We start from the raw sequence: 17,993 nt of genomic DNA, 5'->3' as shown, positions 1-17,993 counted from the left end.
ACCACTTATGCATACGTGCAGGACCACCATGCAGCAGACGGTGGAGGGTACTGGGGTTGACAATGCTTTCCCTGCTAGTGGCAATATAAGGCAAATTGTATTTAGCTAGATGTCTCTGCAATTTTTATTAAGTGGTTTAAAATGTGAACCTCTTTTGTTACAACTGAGCTTTTTAATGAAAAAACTAAATATCAACCACATTTTTTGCACTTTAAAGTACTCCAGATTATCAGTCGCATTAGGAATGAACGTAAATTTATACATATATTTATACGTTATTTATTTATTTATAAGGTGCATTATGCAAAACTAGTAAAGAACAGGGATTTCACTATGTTTTCCCTTCAATTTAGCAGGTCTCGCTGCTGGGTGGTGGTGTGGTGGGGGGTAACTAAGTTAAGTAAAGCTAAGCTAAGTAAATACGACTGTAATTCTTAAAAAAACAAGTGCTGGATGTTAATCTACACAGATTTCTCTCCTGAAAACTGTTTATTTAGGTGAGTAAAGCACTTCCGTTTATTTACAGTAAGCTTAGATTTCCAGATTTCCCCTAAGGGAAAATTTTTGGGAAAATTAAAGAATTTTGGTACACCATTCCAATAAATAAACCCATAATGAAATTGTACAGTTTTCAGTATTACAGCTTCCAGAAATCCAGAAAGTTCCTGAGCTTTTCTGCCTGGTAATCTCTTTCTCTGTTTCTTAGGTTAGCCTTTTCCCAGAAGCCCATACCCTCAGTGCTGACCACTGTTATTAATCACAGCAGCTACTCCACCCTGTTATTAGGAACTCTGGGCAAACATACACATACACTGTCAATGCTTATTTTCATCACAGACAGCTGAACTGCTTCTACTGCCAACTGGAACTTTATACACTCATCTTCAAAAAACAATTAGGATAAAAAGAAGGATGTGTCGAATTGTAAAAACTGAATATTCACCCAGTTCCTGCTGATTTTGTGGTAAGGGTGGAGTTTCTGTACAACTGTGATGGGTCTTTAATGAGACCACTCTCTCACCTGCCCATCCCAGCCAAGCAGGAAGCATTTTTTTTTTCAACTGATAGTACTCGACATATCAACAGCTGGCCATCAATATCAATAGACATTGAATTGTGGTCACCTAACATACTGATCTCAATTAAACCATATAACAATACCAGGACAATTTCTAAGGAAAATGTTAAGTAGACATACAGGGGTTGGACAATGAAACTGAAACACCTGGTTTAAGACCACAATAATTTATTGTGGTGACGGACAGTTCTGGTGGAAACAGGAGAGTTGCACATTGAATTCTGCCGTGATTTAGGCAGCCGTGGTTTTATCTTTTTTTTGGATACAATTCGGGTTAGCACACAAACATCCCTTTCAGACAGCTTCCTCTAACGTCCACAGTTAATCCTGTTGGATGTGGTTGGTCCTTCTTGGTGGTTTTGCTGACATTACCCTGGATACCGTGGCTCTTGATGCATCACAAAGACTTACTGTCTTGGTCACAGATGCGCCAGCAAGACGTGCACCAACAATTTGTCCTCTTTTGAACTCTGCTATGTCACCCATAATGTTGTGTGCATTGCAATATTTTAAGCAAAACTGTGCTCTTACCCTGCTAATGGAACCTTCACACTCTTACTGCTCTTACTGGTGCAATGTGCAATTAATGAAGATAGGCCACCAGGCTGCTCCAATTTAGCCATGAAACCTAAATGCCTAAATGTGATCCAGAATTGTACGTAATTGCACTCCACACCATGACACCAGACCATATGGCCTGGCACAACTATTCACCAAGTTGGTGGATCCATTCTGTTGTTATTTTATGATGAGTATATATTAATAATATATCAACACTATGCATCAGTCTCTGACTGACTTTTGCTGCTCACTTCATTTGCACACAGTTTGCAAAGCACTTAAGTTACAGAATATATTTGCAATTGGCAATTTGATTGGCTTTGATTTGGGGGAAGAGGGTGCGTGTGATTGGCTACAAGCCTGGGCCAAGCTGGTGATAGGATCAACAGCTCAGCTGCATTATGAAATGGGTGTAAAGCAGCTGCCTCTGCAAAGCAGCTGGGTCTCTCTTCTTTATCTCTTTCTCTCTCTCTCTCTCTCTCTCTCTCTCTTACATTCTCTCTCTCTCTGACTATTTGTTTCTCCTTATTCTGTCTATCTTTTGCTTTTTCTCTGTCTTCCTCAATTCTGTCTATCTGTCCTACACTCTCTCTTTCATTCTGTTTTTTTTCCCCCAAATCTCTCCAGGTCTTTCTCTCTCTCTTTCTTTCTTTTTCTCTTTCTGTTCCCCCCCCCCCCCAACTCTCTCTCTCTCTGACGCTCATCCTCAGATAGCACTGCGGCTCCGTGCTGCAGCAGCAGCCTCCCAGCACTGCAGCCTCTTGCACAGCAGTAGCCATTTCACTGATGACCTTAGGATGGAAATCAACCGACTCAGTGTGCCGAATAAATTAAGGCCTCTCCCTCCTCACTGTTCAGCAGAACAGGAGAGAAAGAGAAGCGAGCGGACGATAAGAACGCACGCTGATCCTTCGCTTCACCCTCCACCCGCCCCCCCATGGCTTGCTGGGGAAAGCTGGGAAAACATTTTATCATACACTGTCAGTTCAAGGTATTTCCTGGGCTGTTATATTAATCTGTTGCCAACCCCAGGCTGCTGGTGAGCTCCTGGCTGCCTCAGCATTGGCTCCCCTGCTCAGTGTTTCCTTTCTGCAGGTGGAGTTTCTGTACGACTGATACAGGCAAGTGGGGGGTCTGCGATGACGCCCCTCTCCCACCTGCCAACCACAGCTAACAGCTAAGCTGGAGAGTTTTTTTTTTTTTGCTTTGGTGGCAGTTTAACCTACTATAGACAATACTAGATATACAGTATATAAACAGCTGGTCACCACCGTCAATGGATGTTATCTCGTTTAATGGAGGTCTTAACATTGGGAGATCAGAATTCCATGGCGTGGAATATCAAGTTAATCAAAATGCAACACCGTCTTTCAAACAGCATATCGTAGCTCTCCAATAAAAAAAAAAAAAAACACTTATCTCCAAAACAGCAACTTTACAGGAGAAAGAAAAAAAAATTGTAAACTTTTAATGGAAGTCAATGTAAAAAGAATTTAATTCAGATAATTTTGAAGAGTTTCTATTGGTTCGTTCATCAAAAAAAATTGGCACAGTGTAAGGGACAGTTTGTCTGTTAACTAAAAATCCACAAAAATGGAGATAACTGTTTTTTATTGGACAGTGACGATATAGTAACACTTGAGGTATGCTAAAAAAAAAAGACCAACATCTACTAAACTTCACAATGCAAATTAAAATTCTCTCTTTCTATCTTGACCTCTCTTTCTTCATGTTGCTGCTACCTTTCCACTCTCCGTATTTTTGTGTATTTATCTTTTTTTTAATTCTATTTTATCTTATATTTATCTATTTTAACAATTGCTCTTTAGGTGTAAACTGGACCATTTAAGATCCCAATATTTATCCAAATATTTTACAAACTGGCCCAATCTTAACTGAATAAATTACATAAATGTAAGGATTTCCATTGCATATATTTTGTAGACAGCATCAATCCACCGAATTGTGCTTTAAAACAACTGACATTTATAAAATACCTTTCGTATGAATGCTCTGCAACATTATCTTTGATCACATGCTCTTTAATAGATTTAACAGACATGCAGTGACTGATGGATACGCATTTTCCTTTCCTGCACCCCATTTCAAACATTTACACATTATCCCTCCCTATAGTAGACATTCCCGCTTAATATTTCTTCAAGTCTGGGTGGTCAAATTCAGATTTAATTAAATCAATGACCTCAAGACCTTAACAATCAAACACCTAAACTCAGTGGGAGAACCAATCAAAATCTCCATTTTACCTAGGGTGGGTCATGCTCAACGGGAGAGCCAATCAAAACCTCTGTTTTACCTGAAGGGGCAGCAAAACTCAGCAGGAGATCCAATCAAAGTCTCTATTTTAGATGGGGGTGGGACACTTCACCCAAACCTCTATCTTGGTAGTGTTGAACTATTAAGAGTTCATTGAAAATGACACAGTGTGTCCTTTAAAAAAAAAAATCCAGCAAAACCAAAACCACAGATGTAAAATGTAAAAGAGCTGTACATCACCATCAGACTCTGATAGTCTATTCACATGAATACACAAGCTATGATTCTGTAAACCACACCTTGCGACCATGACATTTCCTGTGCCAGAAAAATAGCTCAAATTCAGCATTTGAAGAAGCAAAACCCAGGTAAGCGATTGGATATTAAGGCTAGGCTAGGCTAAAAGCTAACACTAGCAATGCATAGGGTTTTACAATATCCATTCTCCAATCTGCTCGATAAAAACAAACTGCACTACATAAGCAGCAAAGATACCAATTTGGAGTTTTACACTATGTGGTAGTTTCCCCAAAAACATGGATTACTCCAGGAAAACAGCTACAGCTACAAGCTAACCCCAGCACCCATCTACTGAACATTGTACCAAAAAGAGAACAAAAATAAAATAAGAGACAACACGAAGAGGAGTGTTTTTATCAGGCATTTAAAACATCTGGAATTTTTGCCACAATCAAAGTAACACGTTCTATCTAAAATTCAACCTATAAAAAACGAGATACCTGCTTTAGCTAACTTTATTTAGAAATGCGCTCCCAAGAGGGGGTGCTTTTCATGGCGGGGGTGCTGATTTGTGCGCACTTTCAAAATAAAACTTTATTTTAAAACAATTTTTAAAATGTATTTTTGGGGGGGAAAAATCCACCTATTTCATCCCCCCTGGTTCCTACGCCAATGGCTGTTGGAACATATATCCTGCCCAATAGCACTAGACTGAAGAACCCTTAGTATTCTGGTAACCCAGGGTGCTATCATTTAGCGGTTCATCCCACATAAGTTGTTTTAACAAGACAAACATGCACTGAACGGCAAAATAGTTCACGCTGCGATTAGCGGCTAGTGCTAATGCTGCTGCACCCAGCCTTAGTGCTGGAAAACTTCACTTAAGACTATCCTATATAGTGCTGTACTTTAACAGAGTGGCTTTACTGCTCATAATACCCATCTTCTATTGGTACTTCACTAAGACAGAATTTGATGTCCTTCAGAGATGCTATATGCTGAAACCAGTGAACCTAACAGCACTGATAGGATTGAACCACAAGACACAAGGCTATTATATATCTATGATGTTTTGTCTTGTGGAAGTCATAGAAAGATATCATTCATTTCTTTATTTATTCATCAGAAACCATAATATTCATCCCACCATTGCTGAAGATGAAGCACTACAGCTTTCAGAACAGTGTCACAGTGGACCATTTCTGGATATCCATTTAAACAAGTTTTTTTTTTCCCTTCAACAATGAAAAAGTTCCAAACTAAACAGCGAAGGTAAGGAGAGCGATGTCAGATGCTGCCAATTTCAATCTGAATATTTCTTCATCTGTTAAAGTGTCAGTTTAGTGTCCACTTGAGCATTACAGTATGTATGGCCTGCTATACGCATTATTTTCCTTCACCCACTGTAATCACTTCCAGGCCACCGTGTGTTTAAAATTGAATCTTTTCAGATTTTGGAATTTAATGTAGCTTTTATGTCAAAGGGGGAAAAGGATTATTATTAAAGATTTAGCCAATGGCCCACCCTTAAAGAGAGGGTATATAAGCATAGCACCCCTTTAAATGTTTCAGCACCTCTCACAAAAAAATCATGTAGCAGCAAGAGAAAATAATAAAACATAAATTAAAATATATATAAAACTATCGGAAAGTCATGAAGTCATGCAAGGAGCTATGCCTTAATTATTTAGGCAATTGTTTGCACATACTGAGACAATTTATATCTTTGTGCCATTTGTTAAATGTTTGTTAAAGTATTTGCACCCCTGGAAACATAATTTTCTACACCAAACTGTATCAAACCATATTTTTCGGACTATAAAGGTGCACTTAAAATCCATTATTTTTCCAAAAATTGACAGTACGTCTTAAATTTCGATGCACCTTATGCATGAATTCTATCAGTCAGGTATTAAGGAGCAGTAAACATTAAACTTTAAACACATTGAGCTATATCAAACTGTAGTATGCATGTTTGCTGTGTTAAAACAAGCTACATGGGACAAAATGTTGTAGTTTACTGAAACCTGGGTTACTGAAACACTCAGGGTTCCTCAGTCTAGTGCTATTGGGTGGCATTTACGTCCTACTAGCACTGCGTTTAGCGACTTATGCTAATGCTGCTGCACCCAGCCTTAGTGCTGGAGAAACTTCACAGAAAACTCACCCTTAGATATGGGTGTCATGTTGTGGGGTGCTATTTAGTATGATGCCAGATCACATTTGGTCTTCATTACAGGCATTTTAACAGCTTAATGTTGCATTAATGGGGTCCTGCAACTGGTGGCCCCACCTTTTCTGAACACAAACAATCTGGTGTATTGTTTCAAGAGGACAATGGCACCCACATTCTGCTCCTGAATCAAAAGAAACTGATATTATGCCATTGCCAATTGCATTGCCAGACCTATCCTCAACTGAAAATATGCAGGATGCTATTGGATGTGCTTTCTAGGCTCCACCTTTTAGCGCAAAATCTGTAGAAAGTGTATTCATGCGTTGTGTTTCACATACAGCTCTGGAAAAAAAATAAGAGACCACTTAAAATGTTTGAATTTCTTTGATTTTACCAAATTAAAAACCTTTGAAATATAATCAAGAGGAAGATGGATGATCACAAGCCATCAAACCAAGCTGAACTGCTTAAATCTTTGCACCAGGAGTAAAGGCATAAAGTTATCCAAAAGCAGTGTGTAAGACTGGTGGAGGAGGAGAACATGATGCCAAGATGCATAAAAAAAACTGTGATTAAAAACCAACAAGGGTTATTTCACCAAATATTAAGTTCTGAACTCTTAAAACTTTATGAATATGAACTTGTTGTATTCTTTGCATTATCTGAAGTCTAAAAGCTCTGCATCCTTTTTGTTATTTCAGCCATTTCTCATTTTCTGCAAATAAATGCTCTAAATGACAATATCTTTTTTTATTTGGAATTTGGGAGAAATGTTGTCTGTAGTTTATAGAATAAAACAACAATGTTCATTTTACTCAAACATATAGCTATAAATAGCAAAATTAGAGAAACTGAAGTGGTCTCTTAGCTGCCTATATCAATCAAAAAATTTATTCATTTATTGTTTATTATTTGATGATGTAATTTTTTTTTTTTTTACAGAAAAGTTACTTGCTGAAAAGGTTGTGATTCCCTTCTTCTCCTCACTTCAACAATCACACAGTATTTGCCGACCGCAGCAGTTCTCCATTTTGTATACATGACAGCACAGGCAAGAGAAGGTGCTTACACACTGTCAGCCTCACCTAGGGTAACAGATACCTGGGGTAACCTCATTGTGGAAAAGCAGCCAACTATGCACTTACAGATGTTGAAAATCCCTACATAAACACCATGGCCCACACATACACCCACCCACATGCACACACACACACACACATACACACTTCTACATAAGCACTCCCACTCACACCCACCGGTTTATTTGGATTTTCTGCCACTGTTGTGGTAGGAACCATAGCCTTCAACCCTCACCAGAACATTGAAATCTCTCTGTGAGGGCAACCGCCCAGCCTTCTGATTATCAGACATAATATAACACCGCATTCGCTCGCTCAGGCCAAAATCAGCCCATCAGATAAGACCCATAAGCCCCTAGAAATTCCAGCACTGGGGTATCAGTAAACCTGGGAAAGCACAGGAAAAATAATCACTTCACCTCATTAGCTGAAATCCTTTTCAATCAAGCCTGGGAACAAGCTGCTAACTGACCAGAAACAGCCCACAAAGCCCACCAACAGTACAGTACTTCAGTACATTTACTGCATTTAATGCACTGTAGACCACCAGACTATACCATATACACCATATAGACTTGTGCTGAAATTGTGCTGAAAAGTTAAGATGTACTCTATATAATATAGTATCTATTTTCTTATATGTTTATTTTAATGTTGATGATCATGGTTTACAGCCAATGAAACCTCAAAAATCAGTGTCTCAGAAAACTAGAATATTATATAAGACCAATTGGTACTTTTGGCAGCGTGAGCAGTGTGCCAAAGTCCTGCTCGAAAATGAAATCTGCATCTCCATTAAAGTTGTCATCAGAGGGAAGCATGAAGAGCAGTAATATTTTTTGACTTTGTACTTGATATAAACACAGTGGATCAACACCAGCAGATGACAGACATGTCTCTCCAAACCATCACTGATTGTAGAAACTTCACACTAGACCTCAAGCAGCTTGGATTGTCTGTCTCTCCACTCTTCCTCCAGACTCTGCTCCCTTGATTTTTAAATGAAATATTTGACATTCAAAATTTACTGATGGTCAGTGATGGTCAAATACAAATAAACTGCATTCGAAAAAAAAGTGCATTCACATCTACAATGACCAAAATAGCCACAAAAAAGAAAAGAAAAACGTAAAACCCTTAAGTTGCTTGTGTACTTAGAAGTTTCAAGCAATTCTACAGTTCTGAGAATTTGAGGAACACTAGTATCTTTACACAGTAAAATCTATTCAAGCCCTTCCAAGTGTTCCGACATGAGGTGGCTTATTTCTTGCTCAGCTGTACATAAAAAAAATCTTTACAACCAAAACTTAAAACTGGTAAAAATGAACTAGACAGATAAAAAAAAAAAACAGAGTTTTTAACTCTTAAAATAGTTTTGTAGAATCATATATTCAAAGGATTGACAGGAAATCAATAGAGGTTCTTCTATGGAATTCCTTCAAAGAATGCTATTTGGCACAACTCTTGCCTAGCAGCTCAGTAGTAAATAATATCTTCAATATCTTATTAATTTTACTGCATTTACTGCATACATTTTGTTACATACTGAAACATCCCCTCAGTTGATAAGAGTGTATACTAATGCTGGGCGATTTTCAAGATTCATTCGTTTAATTTGAATTACAGTTTTAATGCGATTTTTAAATGGAGTAATCTTTTTGGAGTAAACTTTTACATACATACATTTTATCTTTTTATCTAAAAAAAAACACTGAAAACGCTTCTCATTTCTGAAGTGTTTATCCGTCTTACTATTTTCTAAACATTCCGCTCAGTCTGAGGACTCATACCGAAAAAAGTTCCAGCACTTTCTATACAAACGCGCGATTGGATAAAGCTTATATTTAGCTAGAAATAAAATCTACCGTTTCTAAAAACTGCAGCGTCATCGCTTTTTGATGAGGATCTGTGATTAATTGTGGAAAACAATAATAATCTATCCTTCAAAGTTTCTTTTGTGACTCGTTTAGTGTGTTATTTTTTTATTTTATTTTCAGTCACAAACACAACCACATGCTAAAGCATAATCCAGTGTCCGTCAGTGTGTGAGCAACTCCACAGCTGTGTGTACGAGGTCAGCACGTGATATGAATGCATGGGTGTATTATTATTATTTTTTTTTTTTTTACAGGTAAACCTTGTTTTTAACCATTTTTGTCATCTGTGTTATTTAGTAGGGGGGGGGGGGAATATATTATAATAAAAATATCATAAAAAAGATTATTTTTTTTTAGGCCATAATCGTCCAGCACTAGTGTATACACACCTACATTGTATTAAGATGAAGAAAACAGAGATATAAAGCCTTGCAGCAGCTGCACAGATGTCCTAGACAGGGACACCCTGAAATAAAGCCCGGGAGGTTGCCCAACTGCTGGTGGAATAGGTGTGCACCTGGACGGAGACTGCTAATCCATTTCCATAAGACAACTTAATCGGCCCTGCAATCAGTACTGCTTAAACAGGGCACGACCTGCGACTGTGTGGCAAGACAAAAAAATAAATAAATAAAAAATCAAGCATCCCTTTTTAAGTCCTTTTCAGGACGAGATTTAGATACTTATAGTACTTATTTAGTAGACTGTAAACCCATACACTGTTTAAACTCAAATTACTTATTTCTGTTTTACATAAAATTGGATATTTCTAAACAAAACTCAACTATTTTGAGTTAGTTGAACATATGTGGGCACATATACTGTACTATTCAAACTGAGATCTTTGAGTTGAACCAACTTATAATAACTGAGTTTAGTCTGTTGCCATTAGCAGCTTCTTTTCCAATGCCTTCTGTCACAATCTATTTGCATACTGGGTGTGTCCAACAGTTTCTGACTAACACATACCATCAGTGTGTAGTGTAGATCCCCCCTGGGCTACCTTACAAATAAACCAACTTCCCCTTTAGTTGTAATAACTTGATGTTTTAATTTATGCTAACTCAAGTTTTTATTTCCCGTTACTTAAAAAAACTTGAGTAAACCTTAGAAAAGCTTAGAAAAGTTAAGTCAACTCAACTAAACCGGTCTTACAGTTTAACAAAAATGTAAAAAAAAAAAAAAATAAATCAACCTCCCCTTTAGTTGTAAAATAATTACCCATTATTTAACTTTTTTAAGGCAACCGGTTTACTCAGATTTTTTAAGTAAATTTAACTTATCCGGGCTTATAGTGATTTTATACAGTGTATTCTCAGTGTGATCTCTCAAATGAGCAAAAAAGTAAAAAAAAAAAAACCTTAATAAAAACCCAAATAAAAAGCTTAATAACACTCGCTTGAGGAAACAAATCAGCTACGGGTGTGCCCATGGCAAGATTCCATCAAAACCAATATGGCAGCCAAACGTCTTTCAGTATCTACAATCGGTACAAAAGACAATAATGCACGGATATGGCATAAAAACAAGCCTCAGAAATAGATCCTTTCAGTTCATACACGCCTGCCACAGACGATGCCTTGGCACTCAGCTACTTAGATATTACCACATATCACAGCTCACCACACAAGAACTCCATAACCTCCATGAATCAATGCTTCCCAGACGTGTGTTTGCACACTACACACGTAGACATGATTTACACTTCATCTTGTGGGAACCTATCTGGTTAATGGTGCAGGGACAGAAACCAGGCCAGGGATTATAGACTACAGAGTGAAGAGTGACCAAAAGATCTCAAACAGCTCTGGAAAAAAAAATGAGACTACTAAAAAAAAATGATGAATTTCTTTGATTTTACCAAATTGAAGCTTGAATTGCTTGAATTTTTGAACCAGGAGTAAATGCATAAAGTTATCCAAAAGCAGTGTGTAAGACTGGTGGAGGAGAACATGCCAAGATGCCTGTGAACTGTGATTAAGAACTAGGATGCCACCAAATATTGATTTCTGAACTCTTAAAACTTAATGAATATGAACTAATTTTTTTGCATTATTTGAGGTCATAAAGCTCTGCATCCCTTTTTTTATTATTTGCAGAAAATGAGGAATGGCATTTTCTGCAAATAACAAAAAATGTTCTAAATGATAATATTTTATTTAATTGTACTCAAACATATACCTATAAATAGCAAAATTAGAGAAACGGATTCAGAAACTTTTTTCCAGAGCTGTATGAGTTTTCTACATAGAACAAATTAATTAATCCACACAGTTTGGATGTAACAATATAAAAAAGGTGCTAAAATGTGTTGTTTAAAGAGTATATGTACAATGACTACATTTGGTTTTCCCTAAAGAAACTTTTTCATTTATATTTGTTATAAATTTTGTAAATCATGATTTGGATCATCAAAACCTTCATACTGTTTTCTTTTCAAGATGTTGAAGACACTTGATAAATATTTAGCAATTAATAATGTTAATTTCAGTTAATATTTCTCATTGTCTTGGAAATTTAATGCGGTAAATCTCTTGTTCATCCAGTTGTGGTGAGATATCATGGTAATTAAAACTATTTTAGAAAATTAAAATCTATCATTGGAAAGGAACAAGAACATTTTGTCTGAAGTCTTATAAAAACGACAAATATATTTATAAAATAATAATAAAAAAAAATGAAAGTGCCAAAAGATAAAGTGCAATAATAACCCAATTCCAGTATAAAAGGTATAGTATACAAATTTAATATGATGGAACATTTCTTCACAATAATCTAGAGAGTAGCCAAACTATACACCCTTTGTCCAGAGCGCTAACAGAGAATAGCCTGTTGGCAAAGCTCTATTTACAAGTTATTTCTGAAGGAGGCTAAAGAGAATCTCTGGGAGGATATAAATAAATGTAAATTAAGATATTGATGAATGTCTAATACCAAACAGAAAATGAATAAAGGTCTCTGTTGCCAGATTTACAGCCAAAGAAAAAGCTCCGGAGAGGGAAAAAGTCCGTTTTTTTTTTTTTTCTCGACAATAACACAGTTCCTTTTGGCAGTGGATAGTAAGGAAGTGAAAACTACTGAGATAAATAAGACATGCTGAAGACATCAGTCAGTGGATTGAAGGTTTATAATCCATGTTTTCGATGACAGCAGTAAAACATATTAAAAAACATATTTCCCTTTGGTTGTAAGCCGTGCAAAATGTTTTATAAAATAATAAAAAACTGACAGAGTAGCGCAGAATTTTATAACTGATATGTTTTTTAACTTTACTTACTGCTTTGGACATTAACGGTGCTTGTTCTGTTACTGCTTCCATCTTCATTCTCTACAACACACATGTAACTCCCAGCATCCTCAAGCCGTGCACTTGAAATCTGGACCTTGGAGTTTTTCCTGCAACAAAGAGACAGAGGAGTCAGGGGATTTACGATGACTCGCGGAAAAAGCAAAGTCAAATCCTCTAGATGGCCCAAGCCCAACAACGTCAGTTCAAACCTAGCAACACCAGATCAGAGATCAAAACAGAGCTCTCTCTAGGAGACTCTGAAGGATTGTAATGTACCACTTTATACAGTGGATGCCTTTATACGACTGCTATCCGGCCAAGCCGTGATTTTAGTGACGAACATGAGCAATAATATCTTATGATGTGGAACGCCGTATAAGAGCGCAACTCATCCACATCCCTCATTTCAGCACGCTTATATCATCCGTTAGAACGGCTCAGTTGTTGAAAGCAGCTGCACTTCAGCAGAAGGATTTAATTTTTTTTTCCCCATATATCAGCAACTACCAATAACTGCAGAGCTTTATCAATCTGGCTCCTTACGTAACCCCCATAATCCAGGACGCTCACACTCACATTGTTAATTGCATTGACTTACTTGCTTGCTTTGATCTTGACTTCTTTGCTCTTTTTCAGAAGGCTGCCATCTTTGTACCACTTATAGGAAAGGGGAGGGGAACCCGAGGCTTCGCACTTCACCGTTAGCCTGCCTCCCTCATCCACCATCACTGGGTTCCTTAAAGGCTTTATTGTAGGAGCACCTAGGGAAACAGAGAGAACGAGAGAGAGAGAGAAAAAAGAAAGAAAGAAAGAAAGAAAGAAAGAAAGACAGACAGATCAGCATCCAGCCATCAATAAAAAAAAACACAATTAATAAAGATCTTAAATTAGTTTTTGAAACTTGGCTTGGCAGAACTCATTTTTCCAAAGTCTAAGAAGTAGCTTGGTATGTGCATTTACTGTAAACCTCTACCTCGCTCTTCCTCACTCTACCTCCAGTCTTGTTAAAGTCATGTGATCACAGTCTGCAGCATGAATACTTCCCTCTGTTGCTGCATGCAGGTAATGCAATGTGCCTTTGCATAACATTATTCACAATGTTACCACAGTTCTTTAGGTGTGTTTAACAATAAGATACAATTCATAGTACAGTTGTAGACAGGCACACCAAGCAATTGTCTGCTCAGGGACCCCAGACAATGACCGGTTATGAGTTGAATGCAATGACAAACTGTGTAAAAGGCTGTTTAAATTCTGTAATGGTCACTGCAAGAAAGTACAGTGACTCTGAATACCTCTCAAGGGGGCCCTCCCACTAATCACTGACAGTAGCATATAACCAGACTGGAACATGTTCAGCAGTATCCATATACACCGGCCATATACACTGTCTTTAACAGTAGAGAAAAACAGATAAAGCTACTGACTTACTAACATTAATTTCAATTTCGAATCATGGAAACAACACAATATTTGATTAACTTGGTTGTAGCCATGCCATTATTACATTTTAATTTAGTTCATGCTCTCCCATTACTTCTATATTTAGTATTTTATAGTCTACAGCTTAGAATACTACACACTACTAAGAGTTGTTTGATCATTTGCATAGACATTTCTAATCAGACACTGCCTGTCATGACCAACACCACCTACTGTGCTGTCCACTGTGAGCAGTAATGCCCTATTGGATGTGTTTCCAGTGAACATGTGACGTTGTGGAATGAGGAATGTTGTGAAATGCTTGCATGTTTGCTTATTTTTTTGTATCTATTCATTTATGTATTAATTTATTCAAAAATAAGATATCAATTTATTCCGGTTTGGGTATTCCCAAGTCATCTAATAAGCACTAAAGTAACAATACTTCATGATCAGTTTGAAAAAAAAGTGTTGTCTCATGACTTTTGGCATATCTGTGCAATTAAAAAGTGGCATAAAAAATCTAAGTACTATGTTCTGCAGAGACTAATGAAATGCCAGTGCTTCTGAATGTTCAATGGGAATGAGAAAAAAAAAAAAAAACATTGGTGGCAGCTCAACACTCTTTTCTAAAAGACTCAACAAGTGCAACACACAGCTTAATATTAAATACGAAACATAACATAAAATGTCAAAACTTATGTTAAAAGCTTGCTCATGTACTATTAGAGCAAATTATATTTTCTATGATATTTCTTTTATATTGCATGTGTGGCAGGACAGAAAAAAAAATTGAGTGAGGAAAAAAAAATAGGCCCAACACCAGATTTCTCAGCTGGCCAGATGATGTCACCAGAGACTCTGGACACTGACTGACTGTGTCCAGCAGTGAATTCTCTGAAAAGTTTTGCAAGAAGTGCATATATGCATTTAAGCTGAGGAGCACACAAAAGTTCTGCATCTCTCCATCTATTTATAAATGATTTAGTCTGTACTTTGTGTGTAAACATAATAGTTTTACAAAAAAAAAAACAGGAAACATGATAACTCATGATAAAAGAGTTAAACACACACACTTAATATTAAAGTTTATTGCGTTTATTTATTTTGAGCAAATTACTGTAAAAGGCTTTATGTGCACTATAACAGATTTGCCCTGTTCTGTCAGTAAACCTATGTTTAGAAAAACTGTACATAAACAGAACAATTAATCCAACACAGATTTACTGCACTGCATTGTTTTAAATTGAAATATCCACTATTCAAATTTAAACTCTTAGGAAGAAAAAAGGCATGATTAAACACATGATTAGATCACTAAACAAATCACTAGTCTTTGTTTAGACAATATATTGTACAGTTGATAACTGTGATAAACAATACTGTTGTCATTTTAAGATAATTATACTGATAACATAATGCAACTACATCATTTTTTAAGCTACCATAATATTGAAAGTGAAATACATTTCTTTATAGTCCTAAATAAATACAACTATATTTCAGAATAATAAGGCGCACTATAAATGAAAATCTATTTTCTGGTCTATTTTGTGGTCTATTTTCATACATAAGGCGCACCAGATTTTAAGACGTATTATGTGACACTAGTAAGGAACAGGGGTGTCGCCATATTTCCCTTCTAATTTAGCTAACTAAATTAAGTAAAGCCAAGCTAGTAAACAAAACTGTAATTTAACTGTAAGTCAAACGAGCGCTGAATGTTAATCTACACAGATTTCTCTCCTGAAAACTGTTTATTTAGGTGAATAAAGTGCTTCCGTTAATTAGTTAAAAATACAGTAAGCTTAGATTACAACATTTCTTCAGCACTAAGGCTTAAGCATTCCAATACACTTGCCACTGAAAGGCAAAACTGCTAGCGCTCATCACAGTTAGCGGGTAATGCTAATACTGCTCCATCAGTGTTAGCCGGGGTTAGCAGCAGGCTACAAGCCGATAATACTCTCATCTGAATAGTAAAGGGGCTAATGCTTAGCAATGTGGTTAGCGGCTAATGCTAACACTGCTCCAGTCTCTGTGCTGGAGATCTAAACTAATACTCCTTACAACCTGACTGGTAGAATTCATACATAAAACGCATCAGATTATAAGGCGCACTGGTGACTTTTGACAAAATAAAAATACAGTAATATTATGAAATACTCATGATACTGGGCTCTCCTCACTAAGAAAAATGATTGAGGTCATGTCCATGTATTGTTTAATACGTCCCAATAATCCGATAATGTAATTATCGTGACAGGCCTACCCAGGACTGCCCAAAACTGCTGGCTGTGAGTAAAAAGAGTCTGGCTTTGGGTTTTGGGGGGAGTCCTGGTGATTGTGCTAATGCTCTCTCAGTAATTGTGAACTGGGAGGATAGACTTGGCCTGTCTTCAACATGTCCTCAGCCATTATGTAAAAGAGAAACACTACAGCAGCTGGGGGAGGTGAAATGAACTCAACTCACATTAGAGATCAGACAACACACACACACACACACACACACTGCATGGTGAAAGAAGAGGAAAAAAAACAAACAGGGCTAAGCTACACCGCCATGCCCTGCTGTCACGATAGGTAGCAGAGCGCACGCTAAGCATTCCCTCAGGGCAGGACGGGGGTCAGCGCACAGCCGTGACCTTTATCAAGATGAGGTCATCTAAGCAAGTTGCCTGTGCCTTCCGCTGCATATGTTGTAGTCATTTGCAACACTGAAATAAACAAAATAATAATAATAATAATAATAATGAGTGATGCACTAAATAAAATTTGTACATGCTAAACTTTATATAAAGCAACTGAAATAGCTCTATATATTATATAACAATCAGCAATAAATGTGAACGAGCATGTGAAATAGCTACAGGAGTCTAATTTCCAAACACTAGATGTGTGAGGAGTTTTCCTCCCCAGACACAAAGCTCACACTGGTTGCCAAATTGACGTGCAGTGGCAAGCGGCAACAAGTCTTATTCTGTAGCTAATCATAAATACATATGTTTTTTTATGATTTATGATTAGTTACAAAATGCCCATCTTTACTATGCTAGTGGTGGTGGTAAATTACCCAGCTATGGGTAGCAACCTTACCGAAGCTTAGTGATTACCTGTTCAGCCTGCTGTTGACTATACCTGACAATCCTGAATGTGGAAATTGGACTTGAGGGAATGGTTGTGGGCAGGTTCGAAGACCACAACACACATATTTCCAAATAAGGAAATACTGGTTGAAGATCTGCTTACAAGTGTATCGGATGATAAATCCTGATCACATTACGAGTTCCTACAGAAAATATCATCCTTAATGGTCATTTAAGTGTGCTCTATTAATAGCCCTATTTATTTATTTAAATGTCTAGACATTTAAATAAAATAAACTCGAAGCTAGACGTGCGCTACCGTACTAGACACAATAATATCACTTTAATTTTTAAAATGATACCATATTATAGTGGCCAATAAGTAAAGCCTGCCAGGAATGTAGCCAATAGATATATTTTGTATAACTGTTTATGTTTACAGTTACTATACATATACAAAACACTCTGCACTTTAGTACTGTAGCAGATTTTTGTCACTTATATTAGATAATTAAAGTAGTAGCCAATTGTGCACAGCATACTCTCAACCAGAAACGACTGTCCACCAGGAGGACTGCAATGAAAACTGATGAAAACTATGCAATTTAACATGGAAACTCACCCAGGTAGGGACTTGAACCCAACACGCTAAATAATTTAAACAATAGATTTAACGTAACAATTTGAACTCTACTTTGGAAACACTGTACTTGAGTTTATATTGTGAGTAAACATATGTTCTATAAAATTGTACATAAAACTACATTGCAGTTTTTAGCCGACATGAGGTAAGACTACACAGTAAAGTAAATGGTAACTTGTTCTTATGGTCTATAATAATATGAACAGGCAGTAGTCAACCATTATTATATAAACTATAACTTAACATCCAATGAAGGCAGGGGGGG

At 37.0% G+C, this 17,993-nt stretch overlaps 2 protein-coding genes across 9 annotated transcripts in view; both read right to left on the bottom strand.

Moving 5' to 3' along the window:
- Nucleotides 1–17,993, bottom strand: part of rasgrp2 (RAS guanyl releasing protein 2 (calcium and DAG-regulated)) — a 494,831-nt gene that overhangs the window by 189,367 nt on the left and 287,471 nt on the right. The window lies entirely within an intron of this gene.
- Nucleotides 1–17,993, bottom strand: part of nrg2a (neuregulin 2a) — a 189,330-nt gene that overhangs the window by 73,642 nt on the left and 97,695 nt on the right. For all 6 annotated transcript variants that reach the window (XM_049466483.1, XM_049466482.1, XM_049466485.1 and 3 more), the window contains exons 2-3: nucleotides 13,176–13,338; nucleotides 12,566–12,684 (exon numbers count right to left, since the gene is read on the bottom strand). In XM_049466483.1, coding sequence (XP_049322440.1) covers nucleotides 12,566–12,684; nucleotides 13,176–13,338 — 282 coding nt within the window. The remainder of the gene's footprint in view (nucleotides 1–12,565; nucleotides 12,685–13,175; nucleotides 13,339–17,993) is intronic.

This window comes from Astyanax mexicanus, chromosome 17 (assembly GCF_023375975.1).
Source record: "Astyanax mexicanus isolate ESR-SI-001 chromosome 17, AstMex3_surface, whole genome shotgun sequence".
Taxonomy (NCBI): domain Eukaryota; kingdom Metazoa; phylum Chordata; class Actinopteri; order Characiformes; family Acestrorhamphidae; genus Astyanax; species Astyanax mexicanus.
The sequence above is the reverse complement of the archived record's forward strand: the minus strand, read 5'-3'. Positions and strand labels throughout refer to the sequence as shown.